This window comes from Centropristis striata, chromosome 15 (assembly GCF_030273125.1).
Source record: "Centropristis striata isolate RG_2023a ecotype Rhode Island chromosome 15, C.striata_1.0, whole genome shotgun sequence".
Taxonomy (NCBI): domain Eukaryota; kingdom Metazoa; phylum Chordata; class Actinopteri; order Perciformes; family Serranidae; genus Centropristis; species Centropristis striata.
The window spans coordinates 25,004,808-25,023,282 of NC_081531.1; the positions used below are offsets into that span (position 1 = coordinate 25,004,808).

An 18,475-nucleotide genomic window follows, 5' to 3' on the forward strand; every position below is an offset into this window, starting at 1 on the left:
TCACAACATGGACCTTCTTTGATTCACATACTGAATCCTGCTGGCTATTGTTTCTTATGACTCTGCAGCTGAAAGGGCCATGCATCTAAACAATGACTCTTTTTTTAAAAACTATTGCAAAATGAAGGTAAATGAACCACTTTAGTGAGATCTAATCAGGTTCTCTACATGTGTGATACAGATCATGGTGAACAGTGTGTACTTCTGCCATATGAGCACACTGCCATCTATGGTTCATATGTCCACAGTGGTGATTGGTCCCACACTTAGTTATGTATTTTTATTAAGTGTTTATATGTTTTAAGGTACACCTTTAAGAAAAGCATGCTTTTATGATTTTACCTAATGATAGTTGTGTTCACATAATGTTTGTGTTGTACTAATGTTGGTTAAAGATTGATGTTACATCTACGTGGAAAACTCAAATTAAACCATCTAAAGTTGATAGAAAATACTGTTTTCAAGGAAAAATCTGACTATAGAAAATCAGCCTTGCCTGGGTTTTGTCAAATTTTCTTACAGTAGTCTAGTCTTGAAGAGATAAAAGCATGGTGGCTGGTGGTGGCCAGGAGAGGGAGGTGAGGACAGCGACCAGTGAAGAAATGTTGAATCTCAAGCTCTATTTCCAGCACTGTGGGCTACATATAATTTTCCTTGTTTTTTGTTTGTGTTTATATGACAGTATCTTGTGATGTATACATTTTCTTTTACCTCTGCGTGGAAGTTATTTTATTATTACTTTATGTGTGAGAATAAAAATGGTTACAATTTCCTGCCATAGTGACAAAACATCTAAAGATTTTGACTTGCAGTGCTTACACAATGCCAAAAGGACAATGCATTTCAGGGGCACTGACTATTTATATGAGAAAGGAATTTAGTTTTGACACACGAGTGAACTGTTTTGGGAGAGATATGAGCTTTTGCAAGTGAACTATGCTGCCCTCCGAAGGCTAACTGCAGTAACTACAGTTTTGGTTGAAATTGAGTTCTAACTAAAAATGAACTCTTTGCTGTCTGTTTTATCTTGTGAGTAAGTTTTAGATTTCAATTTTGTTTTATTTCAGAGAAATAATGAGATAAAACTTGCAGTAACTACAAAATCCAACTTAAAACCAAACAGTAATTGCACTTAACCAGTGTCCGCTTTGGATATATACACAAATGTACTAATTGAGATAGACATAGATAGATAGATAGATAGATAGATAGATAGATAGATAGATAGATAGATAGATAGATAGATAGATAGATAGATAGATAGATAGATAGATAGATAGATAGATAGATAGATAGATAGATAGATAGATAGATAGATAGATAGATAGATAGACTTTATTTATCCTAAGCTGGGAAATTACCGACATTAAACATAAAAATAATAGAAATTAGAAATTATAAGTTTATTTGAAAGGGAAATTATTATCTAGATAGTGATTAAGTAAAAAAAAGTGAGATAAATTATATTAAGACTAAAATATTTATTTCTTTATCTTTTTAAGTCTAAAATATGTAAATATTTGAATCGAGCTGTTAAACTTTTAAATACACTTATAACAAAATCAATTTTAAATGTTTATACACTGGGGGAAAAAAAGCTGAAAGAAGACAACATTGTAGTTACTGCACTCTGTTTCTGCATCACTATAAGAACCTTTTACAGCAAAACCAGAGTAGAGTAACTACATTTTTAGGGTCAAAGGTCAAATAAATCATCATGATTTTTGAGCATAAAAATGACATCATCAATACATGTAGAAATAAGTATCACTTCACTTACCTACCTATAACCCATTTGGTTGGCCTGTTAAAAAACTTTAAAGCAGTTTTTCTCAGTTTTACCCTCTGAACTGTAAGACTGTTTTTCCAAATGTTCTTAAAGATGTGAGAATGTAATTTCTGTTGCAAGAAATGAGCCAAACCAATGGAGAAAAACTGTAATAATGAATAACACATTATAACTGTAGAATAAAGAGCAATTTATACACTGAGCTGGGCAAACTATATTGTTTATTATAGGCCAGTCATCCAGTAATATCTCAAATTTCTTTTAGGTGTCTGAACTATCCCTTTAAGAAGATGTTCAGATTATTGGTGTCATGTGACAGGATTTCTGGCTAATGAAGTCGTCAGGCAGCAGCTCCCTCTGACAGCTGCTTTCTTTAAATAAACATTTGTAACATTTATCTTTGTTCAGGGTAAATAAAGTTACCTTCACTGGAACTCCACATCCTGCCGAATATCCTGCCTGTGTGTGTGTGTGTGTGTGTGTTTCCGTGTCTCTGGCTCTGTTTTGATGATGGACAGCAGAGTGGCGTCTTCATGTATTAGGTGACACACTGTCTGCTAATTTGGTGTGTTTTTGTGAACATAATAATAAATTGTTATTATCATAATAATATAATAATTTATATAGGCTGATATGAATCTTTCCATACTAGTACTACAATCATACCAAACAAGTGTTTTGAGAAATGTATTTTTCTCCAAATGTTAGATGTCATCTAAGACTATTTACACACAGTTTATTAGACCATCTGACATAAAACATAAATATTTTAGAAATCTTACAACTCATTTTGTTCAGGAATGCAAGTAAATAACAATAAATAAAGTAAATAAGGAACCGGACCGGATGTGTTGACAACGATGGTTGATAACGGTGAAATTTCCCCCGAAAAAAACTCAGCAGCCCCCATTGTTTTACAGTGTGGAGATGAAAGTGACCGATCCATAAAAATTAAGTGCTAGGCTAATTCATCGGCATTAGCGTCCTTTAGCCGACTCTGGTAAACCCGAGGCTGTCGTACACGTTTAAAACAATATACGGTTTGAAGATATGAAGTTAGACTCTAGTTTCACACCACTTCATTATTTGGAAACACTACATGATCATTTATATTAGTAGTTAATGTGAAATTTTGATAGAATGCTAGCCAATAGCCAGCTGATGTGGGATACAGTGACGCTAGCTATTAGCGGGAGCGTGTCTATGTTCCCCGGGTCCTACGTAGACCCTTTTCCCCCGCTTTTCCCAAAAAGGGTCCTATGTTCCCCGGTCTGTTACTTTTTCCACCATTACTGCCAAATTCCATGGCGAATAGGCCTATGTAGGCCTACGGGCTGTTTGACGCGCATTGTGTAAATAGGCCTAGACGAGGAAAGATTAGGTCAGGGGTGGCGAACCTGCAGGTCTCGAGCTAACCCTAACCCTAACCCCGCAACAGTGGGGAGCATGGGACCCTTTTTCAGAAAAAGGGTCCTATGCTCCCTGGTATGTATTGCTACAGGGGAACATAGGACCCTTTTTTGGGAAAAACTGAGAAAATAGGACCTTTTTTCTAAAAAAGGGTCCTATTTCCCCGAGCGGGGAAGACATCGTTAGTTAGCTCATGTTAGATAGCTAGCAGCTTAACTTGGAGCAGACATATGTGTGTTGATCTTTGTGATATTAATTTGGTAGTGGGCTCTCCCACACAGTTTAATCCACAGCCAGCAGTGCTCCCCTTGTTTTTTTGTGTTTTGGAAAAGGGAAAAAAAACGACTCCTGCTAAACTCTTAGGGTAACTGGTGTCAGATTTACACCGTTTCCCGCCATATAGCTCAGAGCTCAAAGCTTGCCGGGCCGTCTTCTCTTAGTAACAGTTGCTAAGGCTATGATTGGATGAGGAGCGTTTTGGAAACGGTCAATTACTAATGCTGTTAATTTAGAACAGGTGGTATAAACCAGTGGTCTAACACATTTGTTAAACATGGTATATACATATGAAACAAAAAAGACATTGCACAACTGCTGTATGAATTGGTCCTCAGTAACCCACAATGCACTGCACAATCACCTCTTTATTAATGTGTTCAGATGGTCCTAATCAAATTGTACATTTACTGAGATGTAAACTGATCCTGTTTACCGACTTTTAAGTTTGTTCTCACCCTGAAAGTGTTTTTGACCTGGAGAAAGTTGCAAAAAACACCTTCTACTTAATTTAATTTAAATATTTTTGTCCAGTAACATTGGTAAAGTCTATAAGAGCCACATGATCAAATACATTTTTTCCCATTTAAGTTAATGCAGAGTTAAACCAAAAATGCAAATTACAAATGAAGGACAGGAATTTGCACGTTTACAAAAATAAAGAAAATGCAAAACAAAGTTGTAAATTACTATTTATTTACATGTGAATTTTGTGTTGTCTATAAGTTGAAAATGACTGAAATAAGCAAAACAAAACAAACTAAACTAAAAATAGATATCCACTTAGCAACAAATAATTTAATATATTACGCAACGAGTGCTTTAACCCTGATGTGAGTCCCATCAATCCACCCTGCACACTTCCTGTAAAATTCCCAATATACAATATAAAGAGGTGTTTTTAGAAGCATTAAAAAGTTCCTTTGGTCTGAAAATGACGACAGACTCTTTGGCAAAAAAATGGTCCAATTTACAGATGCTGAAGAGTTTTTTCCCCCAGTTTTTAATATCTTTATCCCCCCTCCAAACTCTGACAATCTATCAAAGTTTCCTTTAAAACCCCAAAAGTCTTCTTTAGTCATCTACTTGTTCTTCTTCTTTGGTTTGTGTCGTAGGACTCGTTTATCTCCATGTCCCCTGAGCTATGTGAGGAGGATCCTGTGTCGTAGTTTTTGCCTTAGTGAGTACCAATCTATTTTTCAGTTTAACCCTTTGATGCACAACATATAAACACCTTCTAATGCACAACATGGGTCAACAATGACCCGCATTCATTTCCCATGTTATTTCATGCTGGCTCTGTGTTTAAATATATATATTTTTTTATTACCACAGATGATTATATCCATTTTTCCTTTCATACTTTATGTAGAAAAATAGTTATTGTATTATTACATCAAGTTTACACACATGGGTCAAAAATGACCTTGTGCATTAGAAGTGTAGTGACACAAAAAGTGATTCACTAAATTAACAATTTGAGTATATGTGTAACTATATGTCTTATTTTTAAGATTTTTAAAATAATTGTTAGAACCACCAAATTACATTGGAAAATCACATATTTTAACATTTGAGACTTATTCGAGCCACCAAATAATAATTTCCATTGGAAAAACACATTTAGCAAAACAGGATAGTTAATATTTGTGTCTTCTTTGAGGTTTTAAATTGATGACAACATATAAACACCTTCTAATGCAAAGTTATTTGAGGAAAACCTACAATACTGAATGATGGAATTAATTTATTGCAAAGATATAGAATATAAAAACTTAGTCGGGTCACTTTAGACCCATGTTGTGCATCAAAGGGTTAACAGACAGGAAAAATTGCATAATTTGCCAGAAAAAAGCGATAAAAAACCATGTTCCCTGTGAGTGAATGAGACTCATCATGAGTCAGTAGCAGATAAAAGGTTTTGTCTGAGTGCAGAAGCAGAGCTGTTCAGTGGCGTCCCTGCTTCTTCTTAAAGATCTTATTAAAAGCGTTTCTTCTCCGGCTGCCGGACGACTCGCTCTCTTCCCCTCCATCCTCCTCCACCGGGCTCCTCCTGGACGAGAGCTGGACGCCGGTACCCCGACCGCTGCCCGACGAGCTGGACGAGGCGGAGGACAAGAAGGCTGCGGGGCTGTCGGTCGTATCCGACGTGATGCAGAGGGAGCGGGTGGAGCTTGATGGGGCAAGGACGGTGGCAGGATTGCCCCTCAGCTCCCCAAGGCTGGAGCTTTTCTCCAGACCTACACTTCCTCCTCCTGCTGCTGCTCCACCAATGCCAGAGCCCTGACCCTGCAGGGGGTGGAGCCTGGATGAAAGGAGGAAGGGCTTGGAGCCGTACAAGCCTCGTGAATCGCCATGAGAGAGGGGGAGGGCGGAGTCAGAGTCTGAGCGGTTCATGATGTCCCTGAGCGAGAATAAGGGAGAAAGGATGAGCAAATTCTGTCCACTCGAGCACTCAAACCACTTCTTAAAACTGAAAACTCTAAATGACAGAGGAAGTTAACGTTAATATGCCATTTTAATGTGTTTAAAAACTTGTTCTAGCACAACAATCATATTAAAAAAACAGTTAGAACAAGCATCGATGAACAGGCCCGAGCAGAGTGGAGCCGGTCACACCAGCGATCGTCGGCCGCCACCTCTGAAAAGGGTGTACAACATACGGGCAATGAGTTGTGAAAGGGGGCGTGGTTACCGTAATTGGGCGGAGCAAACAAATGAGCTACTCTCTGCTGGCTACATTGACACCTCATACAAGTTTCAACGACAAACGGTTCAACAGTTATGAAAAGGGGGCGTGGTTAAAGCATAAGAGGCGGGACTTTATGAAAGATTTTTATGTAGAACTGTTCAGTGATGGACCATCATCATGTATGACAAGTTTGAGGCAGATTGGACAATGTATGGTCAAGTTATACTGTAGGAGCTGAATGTGTTTGGTTGAGTTTTTATGTGTGGTGTAATTCACTCAATGTATGTGTGGGGTCGCTGTGCTGTTACCGGGAGCTCAGGTGCATATAGGTGGGATTGTTCACCCTCTTTGGGCAGGGTCTGACCCGGAAGGGCAAACTGTTTTTTGACCGCTGTAGCGCTGTAATGCTGTAACGCTGTAACTCATCATGCCGGTAGTTTGTTTGTATGTTTTTTCTTCGTTTACAATGCATGGCAATAAACACACTGTGTTGTGGAACAGCGTGAACATCTATTCAATGCGGTATGAGAGCATCAGTCAATGCGAGGCATGTCAACCAGGTTATTCCGGGACTCAAATACCTCAGTAGCTCTAGTATTAGGCTGAGCTCCTTTAATATATACAGTCCCGTGTTTTATGAAAAAACGCCATATTTTGCTGCCATGCCATGCCCACATAGTGTGATGGTCGGTAGAGCTTTAAATTACTTTTTATCTCAAAGGCCTTATGATGGTGCTGACCAAGTCTGAAGTGGATCCGATTAAATCTCTAGGAGGAGTTTGTTAAAGTATTCGGTGTGGAAATCGCAAAAAATGTCTAAAATGCCATTTTCAATCCAAGATGGCTGACTTCCTGTTTGTTTTTGGGTATGGCTTCTTGAGACTTTTTGGTGCGTCTTCCCATGATACATGTATGTACCAAATTCCGTGTCTCCACGACAAATCTGTTTTAGGGGCTCAATTCTAGGGGGTGCTCGTAGGTCATTTTGCCACGGCCATTTCTGAAAGCAGTGAAATGCGTACATTTTCACCGCGATTGAACTATGTGCAGTTTGGTGAGTTTTGGAATATGATAAAGCCCCCAAAAACGCGATTCATTTGCCGTTACAATAAACAGACTAATTTCAATAGGGTCCTCTCGCTGTTAGTGCTCAGGCCCTAATTATGATGTCAAGGATACATAAATGCAAAGTTAGAAAACAGAAAGCAAAAAGAATGAAATTGAGAGAGAAAGCTGTGGTGTTTCAAATGGAGACATTAACTAATGATTTCTTCAGTTTTTATGAGCAATTTTAAAGAAACCTACATCTGATTTATTAAAAGTTTGTATCTTACAGTATTAGATAGTGAATCAGGACTGTTAGAACTGTGCAACACAAGTATAAGAAAATGCCAAATTTACACATAGTACTAGAAATCCTTAAAATACTGACCTAGAATAACTTGTATTCTCTTAATCCTGTCTACAAGTAAATCCAGAACACTCATACAACGCATTAACTCTGAACTCTCATAAAACTCTAAATCCTGAACACCTAAAACTTGTATTCCTGTCTAATTGTTAAATATCATAAACTCTAAATTAAACTTGTTAATTCTCAATCCTGAATTCATAAACTTGTAAAATACTCTACACAATATACATTAAATTCTAGCCATAGCCTCATGAGCCAAATTCTGTCCACTTGAAAAAATCTCACTCTAAAATCAACTCTAAATCATTTCCATCAAAAAAAAAATTATTGTAAAACCCTATAAAATCTAAATCCTGACTAGGGCTGGGCGATATATTTATATAAAAGATATATCTATTTTTTTTTTATGTGATATGGAATTAGACCATATCAGATATTTCAATATTGTTCAAATTTGCACTGTGATCCTTGCTCCAGGCAAGCTTTAAGATATCTTTTTATTTAAATGTGCACTTTATGGAGCTTTGATTTTTAAAAAGGTACTCCTGTTGTTTTACAGTATTTATGTTCACTTAAATAAACAGTTTCAATAAAACTACTTGTGACAAGACTTTGACTGAACATTTGCTCTCACTTTGCAATAAAAATATCGGGATATATATCGTATATCGATATTCAGCCTAAATATATCGGGATATGGCTTTTGGTCCATATCGCCCAGCCCTAATCCTGACCACTCCGAAAACGTGTAAACTCGAAATTCTGACCAATTGTAAAACAATTCTGAAACTTGTGAACTCTAAATTAGATCCACATGTAAAACGTGTTATCCCGTCTAAATCCTGACAATTTGTATGCAAATTTTGAATCAATCCTTTGCATAAGAATGCTTCGGTTATGAGCCCCACTGATTCAGTTTTTTTTCTGTCTTGTTAGTGCGTCAGTTAGTTTGGAAATGGTCCGTGCAGAGGAAGATACCCGAAGCTCCCGGAGCGACAGCGCTGCCTCTGGGCCGTCCCAGCGCCATCTGCAGGTGGAAGGCTGGACGTCGCCTCCAGGGAATGAAAGTAAGAGGAGCGGAAGAGTAGAGCGGAGAAATGAGCAGTGCCTTCAGCGTAGGAAGAAGAAGCGGGACAGGAATTGGTGGGGGGAGGACAGAATGAGAGGACAGGGGGGTGAGGAGGAGAGGCGGGGCCGATGGAGGGGTGAGACAGGGAGGAGGAGAGAGACGGGGAGGGTACAGGCAGGAAGTCTAGCTGGCCGATGGAGCGGCTGCGATTCTGCCGGCCGCTGGGAGGGCGGGATGATGAGAACAGGCCACGCCCTTCCTGTTGAGGTAAGCCCCGCCCTTCAACCAACCTCTGAGAGCTGAACGCTAGAGAGGGGTCTCCTATCCTCTGTCGCAGGGGCATCAGACTCTGAGCTGCGGGAGAGGAGAGACGAGGAGGAGTTAGACTGAGTTTTAGTTTTTGGAAAACCAGAAACACAGGCAGTTCGGACTCAGAAGAAAATAGTTGATTAAAACAGTAGAGTTACAAGTGCTAAAAAAGAAAATATGCAGAATGTGATGAAGTGCAAGAGGTTCTTTGCATATGATGTCATTTATTAGTGTGTTCTCCAGATGGAGGGCAGGCAACCACACTAACACAGCCCTTTCCTCTAGATCTAATTGGCACTGTATATGGATTCGTCGCCATTTGCCCTCCACCTGAAGTTCATGTGTCATAAAAGTGACGTCATTTGTCTTTTATTCTGAGCTTCAGAGAGGAATCAAAGTTTCTAAATCAAATCAGTCAATTGTTTAAGAATCAGTGTATCATAAAAACTAAAAAAACATAGTTTTTTTTTATCATAACACAAAAAATGAAAAAAATGCTTGCTTTTTCATATTTCAATATTAGGCTCGACCAATTGAATATTAAAATCAAATTCATTCCTGGTGCCCGTTTTTCCATTTCGTATTTTAGATCTGAGCCTAATACTGGAATATGAAAAAACAAGCATTTTTTCCCCCATTTTTTTGTGTTTAAATAAAAAACAAATAACAAAAAAAAGTCAATTTTTCATTATTTGATTTTTGATTGCCAATTGAAAATGGAAAGAACGAATGATACACGGATTTTTAAGGTTTCAACTGGTTATTTTGTTTCCTTTCTCTGCATCAATATCCAAATTCCAATCCAAACTGTTAACAAGAACATCTAACATGGCAAATTAGAACACCATGTTAGGGCTAAAATCAATAAACAAATGCTGATACGCAGAGTCAGATATTTAAAAGTTTGTATTAAGTTTCCTCTGAAATGCTCCTTTCAAGACATACAAGCGTTTTACATAAACAGTAGGGACTGAACTGTTTCCAGTGCAGAGTATCAATTCAATCAGGATCTTTCTGACTGCAAATGAATGTGATTCCAAAACAAGACGTCAAACAGCTGACAAATATTTTTTTTATAAAACGTGTAGAAAGTAGAACTGCAGACCTCCATCAAGGCTGCTCTACCTCGCAATGTTAATGTTACCACTTGAGGGGCTGTTCACGGAAATTTACCCAGTCAAGAACTAATTTTTCGGATGATTCTGGCAACACATAAATGCACCACAAATGCGCGGTTCACATCATTCATAATGTAATTGGATCTTCCTCGGCCAATGATGTACCCTCTCACCAAGTTTCATGAAGACGGACATTTTGGACGTTTTGGAATCCGAACATTCAACTGTATGAATTGACTGATTTTGTGCCAAAGCTAAAATAAATAAAAAATAAATAAACTTTGTGCTTTAAACTGCTGCAGACCTGTAAGTGGATGTTAGTAAAAAAGAGGGAAGGTAAGCAGGTAAACTTGTTAAAATAGTGTTGACTTTTCCAGGTCTTGAGGGGTTAAAAGAAGAGGAGTTATCTCCTTCTCATCCAAGCAGCTTTGTCTGATCTGAGCAGACGGAGAGAGGAAGGTGGAGGAAGAGGATGGTGAAGCTGCACAGGTGAGGTGGCGTTCACATGGACATGGCTGTCTGTCATGTTCAGAGACATTTCATGAGGTGTATTTTAGTTTCCCTGCAACTCGGACATTAAACCTGAAGTCCATGGCTGTTAAATTCTTCAATCTTCAAACAAACACAGTTCCAATATGTTCCTCCCACTCAAACCACAAACTGTTTCCCGTTTACATCAGCTGGGCGTAGGTAGTGACAGTGTGCAACTTCCTTTATTTATTGTCATCACAATGAGCCACACTGTAAAAAAGGTGTGTCTAAAAACAAGATAAAAACACTAAATCTGAGGGAAATGATCTTGCTGCATGGACAGATAATTTCACTTTCTTAAATTAAGATTATTAAATCTAGAAATAAACATGTCGTCTTAAAATAAGAGATTAACTCTTAAAACAAGATAAATTAAAGCTGCAAGCAATGTTTTAAGAGTTAATTTATTATTTTAAGCATTCAACATGCTTATTTCTAGATTTAATAATCTTAATTTAAGTGAAATTATCTGTCCATGCAGCAAGATCATTTCCCTCAGATTTAGTGTTTTTATCTTGTTTTTAGACACACCTTTTTTGCAGTGTAGGTTTGGTGTCTGTACAGGGGCCAAATCCAAAACCTGTGCTCAAATACCTATCGTATCTTTTACATGAGTGAAAGTACTAATACTAGTGTGCAAAAACACTCTGAATAAGAAAAATTGCCTTAAAGTGAGTCAGCAACATTGCCTGACAGCCATCAGTAGGCTAACACCTAATGCACCATGTGAACGCCAACTTCTGGTTGATTTATACCTCTGTTTTAAAGTGTAAAGTTCTTATTTGAATATTTGAAAATTATACAATTCAGATTCAAGGAAATTAATTGTTTGCTATTTATTATTTTTAAATTGGTAACTTCGGGGGAAAAAAGTTTATTTTATAGCTGCTGCTTCCTTAAAACTACCTGAGTTTTCCTTTGCACATAAATTTATAATTAAAAAATAAATGTATTTAATAATAACATAGCACACATTATAAATAGCATATCTTGAATAGCTTAGATGACATTTCTAAAAGTAATTTTGCTTGGTTATTTTTATATTTTTTTTATGCAATTCCACATTAAAAGTTTCCACAGGGCCTTGCAATATTACCTCATTATTATTATTATTATTATTATTATTATTATTATTATTATTATTATTATTATTATTATTATTAATATTTTAATATGTAGTAGTTTCTTTTCAGCATTTACTATTTGTACTTCGGAATTTAAGTTTACGATTTTACTGTTGTATTTAATTGTTGCCGCTCGTTAATCACACAGAGGTATGAACCAATCAGAGGGAGGGAAGCTTAAGGAGGGAAGGGCCAACCGGAGTGTTTCCATGGTGACTGTGTGTCTGCGATGCCACTCAGGGGCCAGAGGTCGCTCACTCGCCGGTCCATCTGCCATGCTGCGTCTGGAGGGAACCAATCAAGAGAGAGAGAAATGCCAGGAAAAAAAAGGACCAATCAGAGAGGGGATGAGACAGTGAGCGGACCACAGGAGAGAAGATGAGGTCGGGTAAAGATGTTTAATTATTTTTTTCTGAGGTTTTCAAACAGAAAAGAAATCCATTTCTTGTACAGTTTGTCCTTTACCAGCCTCTGTAAGAAACCTGAAGTCATTAGTGGTGCTCTATCAGGATTTAAAGGACAATTCTACAGCGATTTCAACGTCTTTAATCACTTTAACAAGACTTTTATATCTCCAGACTTGAGTAGAATTGACTCTGTGCCATAGAGCTCCATTGTTGTCCAAACACACTTTTCAAACGTGGGGACTTTCATGGTGAATGGTAAATGGACCTGCACTTACATAGCGCTTTTCTTGTCGCTTTGGACCACTCAAAACGCTTTACACTATTACTCATTCACCTGTTCACACACACATTCATACTGGTGGCAGAGGCTACCCTAAACGGTGCCACCTGCAACCATTGGGAATTCATTCACACACCGATGAACGCAGCATCGGGAGCAATCTGGGGTTCAGCATCTTGCTCAAGGATACTTCGACTTTTAGGCTGCCATGTTCAGGGATCAAACCACCAACCCTCCGATCGGTGGGCAACCCGCTCTACCAACTGAGCCACAGCCGCCTTCATTTAAGAGATTCATTTGTACATCAAAATAATTTTTTTATTTTTTTCTGGATGTCTGTGCCATCTCATGCAATACTATGCATTCTATGCTATGAAGTATGCCTTCGAAATCGGAGAAAACCTCCAGTATGCATCAGACCATTCTGTAGCGATGCTGTCATACGTCCAGGAACGCCCCGGACTATAACACGCCCACTGTTCAGCAAATCAAAAAATGCCGGTATATGGAACTCAAGATGGCGGCCCGCAGCTACTGATGAGGAAGAGGTCTAGTCCGTCTAGTGTCGGCTTCGTTAGCCTGGCAATACCTGGTGGTGGGTTTTCAGTCCGTGGCCTAGAGGTTAGGAATCGGGCTTGTAACTGGAGAGTCACCGGTTCCAATCCCGATACTGACAGGTCAAGGACTGAAGTGCCCTTGAGCAAGGCACCTATACCCCCTGCACAGCTCCCCGGGCGCAGTAATGTGCTACCCACTGCTCCTTGCACGGTGTGTTCACTTGTGTGTAAAAAAAAAAAAAAGGATGGGTTAAATGCAGAGGTTGAATTGTGGGATTAATAAAGTAATCTTCTTTTTTATATGTTGTAGTGTTCGCTTCTCACCATTGGATTAATCGTCATGCTCCAAAACTCCTGGCTTCAACCTGATGGTCCTTTTCCGCCTTTTGCGGGCAACTTGGAGGCAACGCCGCTGTCAAAGCTCGTCTATTAGACGCCAGAGGCCGCACTTAGTTTGGGTTTTGGTCGACCAACTTTTATTTCCAAGAAACTGATTATTTTGTTTATTTTCGGGTACCCGAAGAAGACTATTTTTGTTTGAAAGAAAGAGACTATTTTTGTGTTTTGGTTGTCTGAACTATGGGTTGATTTTGGGACACTAAATTGGATAATCGGTGTGTTAAATTGCAAATTCTTGTGTGTGTGTGTGTCTTTGTTTAATGGGTCTCCTTTGGAAAAGGTCATACTTGATTTCTGGTTGTTAGTAGGGACCATGAATGGGTAGGCATGGGTCCTGTGTAAGTTTGACAAATCAAAATACAAAAGAAAAACTCTGACTGGCACCCCGGCACTGTCAAACCGTTACAATTCGACCTCACCTACTGTAGCCCAACAGCACATCAATCAGCATTCATGGTAATAAAGGAGCGTGTCAGTCAGTGCAACAGTGTGGCTCGCTGATGTGTTTTAACAACACTGGAGCCTTTGTGGCACAGAGGAAGAAGATGTGATACACACAGTACTTGTTTAAAACCAGAACTTTTCAGATCTTGAACAGCAAAACTACTCATGACTTACACTGCAGCGTCCCAGGAGACAGGATGTCCTCGTCCATATCGTCGAGGTCATCGGAGAGAATGAGGTGTTGAGGGGTCGGAGGTCGCAGGCCGAGGAAGGATGGGTCCAGGTTGAGGGAGGCAGCTAGCGCCCCCAGACCCGGGTTATTGACCAAACAGAAACCTGTCAGACACTCGATCTGCTGCCAGCGATGGAGCTTCTCACGCAGGGCTGCTGTCACCTCAGCCAAGGCCTGTCTGAGGGGGGAGGGGTGTTAACAGGAGGAACTTCAGCAGGTAAGAAACAATTGGCCTTTCATACAGGCTGTTTCGGAGGCTGGCTTGTTAAGAAGAGGCGCCGTTAGCGGCAGTTAGCTACAGTTAGCTCTGTAGCAGTACAGTGTGTATGTGCTGCTGCTGCAGGAGGTGTTCACTTAGCGATCTCTGTTTGTTGACAACAAGCACCAGACACTCTGTGCACAGTTAGCGATGCTGTTAATTCACAATCACTATGCTTATGATCAGCAGAGACTCTGTGCATAATTAGCCATGCTGCTGACATTGTGAACAGTTAGTGACGGTGAAAACCATACGTCACCTCCGGAGTCTCTAAATCCTAAATGGGGGCTAACTTGTAATGGAGACACAGAGTGAACGGACATTTTGGAGAGGGCGTGGCCTGAGACTTTCCCGGTAGTCACTTTATCCCTAGTCGAAACACAGCTATGCATTATGCGTTCCTGCATAAGTCCCACAATGTTGCCGTAAAGATCTGTGCCGGTTTTTCGCCTTATGGCATTCATAATGATCCCACGAAGGCGTGATATTCATGTTGATTCATAGTGCAGTCTGCTATCGCGGAACGAGGTGGGAGGAGACGATAGTGACACGAAACAGAGTAGCAGTAGCAGAAGTGCTGCACAGTTAGCTCTGTAGCAGTACAGTGTGTATGTGCTGCAGCAGTATGCATTCACTTAGCGACCTCCGTTTGTTTACAATCAGGGGCGGACGCTTTGTGTACAGTTACCGATGCCGGTTTGTTTACAACAAGCAGTGGACACTTTGCATACAATAAGTGATTCCGGTTTGTTTACAATAAACGGTGGACACTTGGTGGACAGTTAGCGACGGCGGCCGCAGTTGTTGTACATGTTTCTGAACATGATTTATTGATTGTCGGACAGTGGGAGCCACCATGAAGACCTTGGAGCGGCTGATTCTACGCCTACTGAAGTCAAAGACAAACTCGACCCCCTGCAGTTTTCAACATTCAACACCATCTAACCCAACATACTCAAAAACAAGCTCACAGAGATGGAAGTGGATCTTTCCTTCATCTCCTGGATCACAGATTACCTGACAGGAAGACCACAGTATGTCAGGTTGGGGAACTGTGTTTCTGGGACATTGAGCAGCACAGGGGCTCCACAAGGCACTGTTCTGGCTCCATTCCTGTTCAAATTGAATTTCTCCTCGGGGATAAATAAAGTAATTTTGATTTGATTTATTTGATGTTTCTGATGATACGTCACATATTTTAAGCCTTGCCGGCTTGGACGGTTCATAGTGATCCCTCGCTCAACAGTCCTACCAATTTTACACCTCTGTGACTACCTCTGAAGGGATCACAGAGCCGGAATGACTTGATCCCACCTCTGGCACTTCCACAGTCTAGGCAAGACGTTACAGAGCCGTAAATATCATGGCTTGAAACAGCGGTATCAAAGGGCCAATTTTTAACTGCTGAGAGGCGATGTGTTCTACTGTGTATGCAACTGTTAAAAAACAGTTGTTATTTATGATTTACACAATGTCAAAAACTGGACACAGGGTTGTCTGAAAGCCACGGCCTGTTGAACATTTTGTAAAATATACATAAATCTGCCATCACTATTAAAATTAACTTTATACTTGTTAAGTGAATGTTTTTGTTTACAGGTGTTGCAATTATGTCTATTCTGGGTCAAAGGTCACTCACTTGGCAGAGAGGATCTTGTGGTCGACATCGTCCAGTGAGGAGCTGTGAGCCACATGAAACGTCCCGAACAGAGAGCTCCTCTTCTTCTTGATCTTTTCTGCCTGAAGCATCGCAATACCCATCATCATCATCATCATCAGTGTGTGTTTCAGTGTTGTCAGTGTGCTGTTGCTGTCCTTACCCCCTCCCTGGCCTGCAGCAGCTGCCTCTCCGCACTCTGTTTCTTGATGTTGTAGTACTGAACTTCAACCTCGTGCGTCAGCTGCAGCCACTTCTGCAGGGACTCCGGTGGAGCCCAGTGAACCCGCGACTCCAGCTCCCTCTCTGCCTGCTTCAGCGCCATACGTACCTACAATGTACAAACCAAGATTGTTATCGTTAACTGAAATAAAAATAAAAACAAGAGTTTTTAAAAACAATAACGAACTGAGACTGTATTGTGTGGTTACAAAACTAAACTAAAACTAACAATCAATTATACTGAAGATGCCCTTCGTTTTCATCTCTTGTCAACTTTTTTCATACATAATCCAGTGTTTCTATTAGAAAGAGGATTCTGTTAGTGAACATGCAGGAACACATGGTAAATATGTTTACTGAGACTGGGATGTCTACACTCAAACCAAAATTCAAAACACATGGAACTGTAATACTGAATAACCTTATTGGGGCTGAGATGGATAAACCAAAGGAAATAAATGCAAAATGTATTATGACCTCTTTGAATCTCGCACCGAACACATAGCCCATTACAAAAACTAAAACTAACACTAAAACTAATAATAACTAAACTAAAACTAAGCTTTTTAAAAATAAAATAAAAACTAAACTAAAGCAAACTCACTCTTTAAACTAATTAAAACCTACTGAATTTGAAAATAAAAATTCACAACGAAATGACCACTAAAACTAATGAAAAATCCAAATCTATTATGACACACACACAGGATCAGCAACAGTAACAGAGAGACAATTCTTTGTTAAGCTTGACAGCACAGCGAGAGCAGATCGTTATGATTAAATGTGGCAAAGAAATAAATGATTAAGCCAGACTGTCCAACCACATGACCCGCCTACCTGTTCCAGCTCCTCCTCGGCGTACTTCTGCCGGCTCCTCTCGTTCTCGGTTCCCTCTCTGAGCTCTCGGAGACGCTGAGCTTCCTGTTTGGTCGAGTTGATCTCACTCCTCAGTTCCTCCTCCACCTTCACCTTCTCCACCTGGACGCAGCGCTGCTCCTCCTGAGCCTTCTGCAGCCTGACGGTCAAATGTATCTTTATTTATTATGCATTTTGTCTTGTTTAAATAGGCACTGGATTACTAACACAATATTTAAAATGTTAAATATTAGTTGTTGTCAAAACCAATATATGCAATGACTGTAGTCATACTACCATCAATGTTACTTCTAGTGCTGTATTACTGCCACCACTCATTAGACCTAGGACATTTGATTATTTTTTACACTGAACAAAATTATAAACTCCCTTTGTCAAATTTTAGAGTTTTTATTAACATTAGGGTAATACAACATGTGAGACGAATGAAATGTATTTTTTGTGAATGACTAATCTTCAGATCACCGTCCATTACATCTTGATATTGGCATCTGCAAAGGAGTGACAATCCATTGAACATGTTGGGGACATCCCTGCATCTAGCATGACCTGAGACATCTGAGCCATGATGACTGATGACAAAACTTGACATTTTGGGGTGGCCTTTTAATGCATCACTGAGCAAATGCTCACTGACAGAGAGATGGATTAAAAATGTTTCACAGATCAAGAGAAATAATCCTATTGTACCAGTAAAAGTCAGCACATGTTCACTTAGAGTTGTTAACTCCATGTGGCATCAATATTTGACATGGGGCGTTTATATTTTTGTTCAGTATATAATATGCCTTTAGGAATTTGCAATGATGACATTTACTCCTACTGTTAGTGACAATAGCCGTGTTTCCACTAGGGGAAGAGTGGCCACCAGGAAAGTCTCAGGCCACACCCTCTCAAAAGTCCTCTCACTCTGTGTGTCTCAACTACAAGTTAGCCCCCAGAGTGATTTACTGACTCTGGAGGTGACGTATGGTTTTCACCGTCGCTAACTGTGCACAACGTCAGCAGCTGAAAGCAGCATGGCTAATTATGCAAAGAGTCTCCCCTGATCATAAACATAGTGATTGTGAATTAACCTGCATCACTAACTGTGTACAGAGTGTCTGGTGCTTGTAAACAAACAGAGATTGCTAAGTGAACACCTCCTGCAGCAGCAGCAAATACACACTGTACTGCTACAGAGCTAACTGTAGGTAACTGTAGCTAACTGCTAAGGGGTTCTGAAAAGGCGCTAAATTTAGCAACAAAGTCGCTAAGTTGGGAACACTGCTTCGCCGGCTTTTACAAATGGCGTGTGTTGTTGTCGTGTAGAGTACTACGTCACATCCTGCTTAGTGATCTATTCAATCAGTAACCAGGCTGTTTTCAGGGGAGAAAAAAGACCCTGCTCTTCTACAGGGACGAAAAAAG

At 39.8% G+C, this 18,475-nt stretch overlaps 1 protein-coding gene across 2 annotated transcripts in view; it reads right to left on the reverse strand.

The window, feature by feature from the left end:
* Positions 1-3,958: 3,958 nt before the first annotated feature.
* LOC131986603 (stromal interaction molecule 1-like) overlaps positions 3,959-18,475 on the reverse strand; it is a 48,001-nt gene continuing 33,484 nt past the window's right edge. The window contains exons 8-14 of one of the 2 annotated variants that reach the window (XM_059351637.1): positions 17,027-17,204; positions 16,131-16,298; positions 15,950-16,050; positions 13,994-14,229; positions 11,930-12,016; positions 8,941-9,004; positions 3,959-5,879 (exon numbers count right to left, since the gene is read on the reverse strand). In XM_059351637.1, coding sequence (XP_059207620.1) covers positions 5,423-5,879; positions 8,941-9,004; positions 11,930-12,016; positions 13,994-14,229; positions 15,950-16,050; positions 16,131-16,298; positions 17,027-17,204 — 1,291 coding nt within the window. In that variant the 3' untranslated portion in view covers positions 3,959-5,422. The remainder of the gene's footprint in view (positions 5,880-8,940; positions 9,005-11,929; positions 12,017-13,993; positions 14,230-15,949; positions 16,051-16,130; positions 16,299-17,026; positions 17,205-18,475) is intronic. The other variant, XM_059351638.1, reaches the window with a different exon arrangement.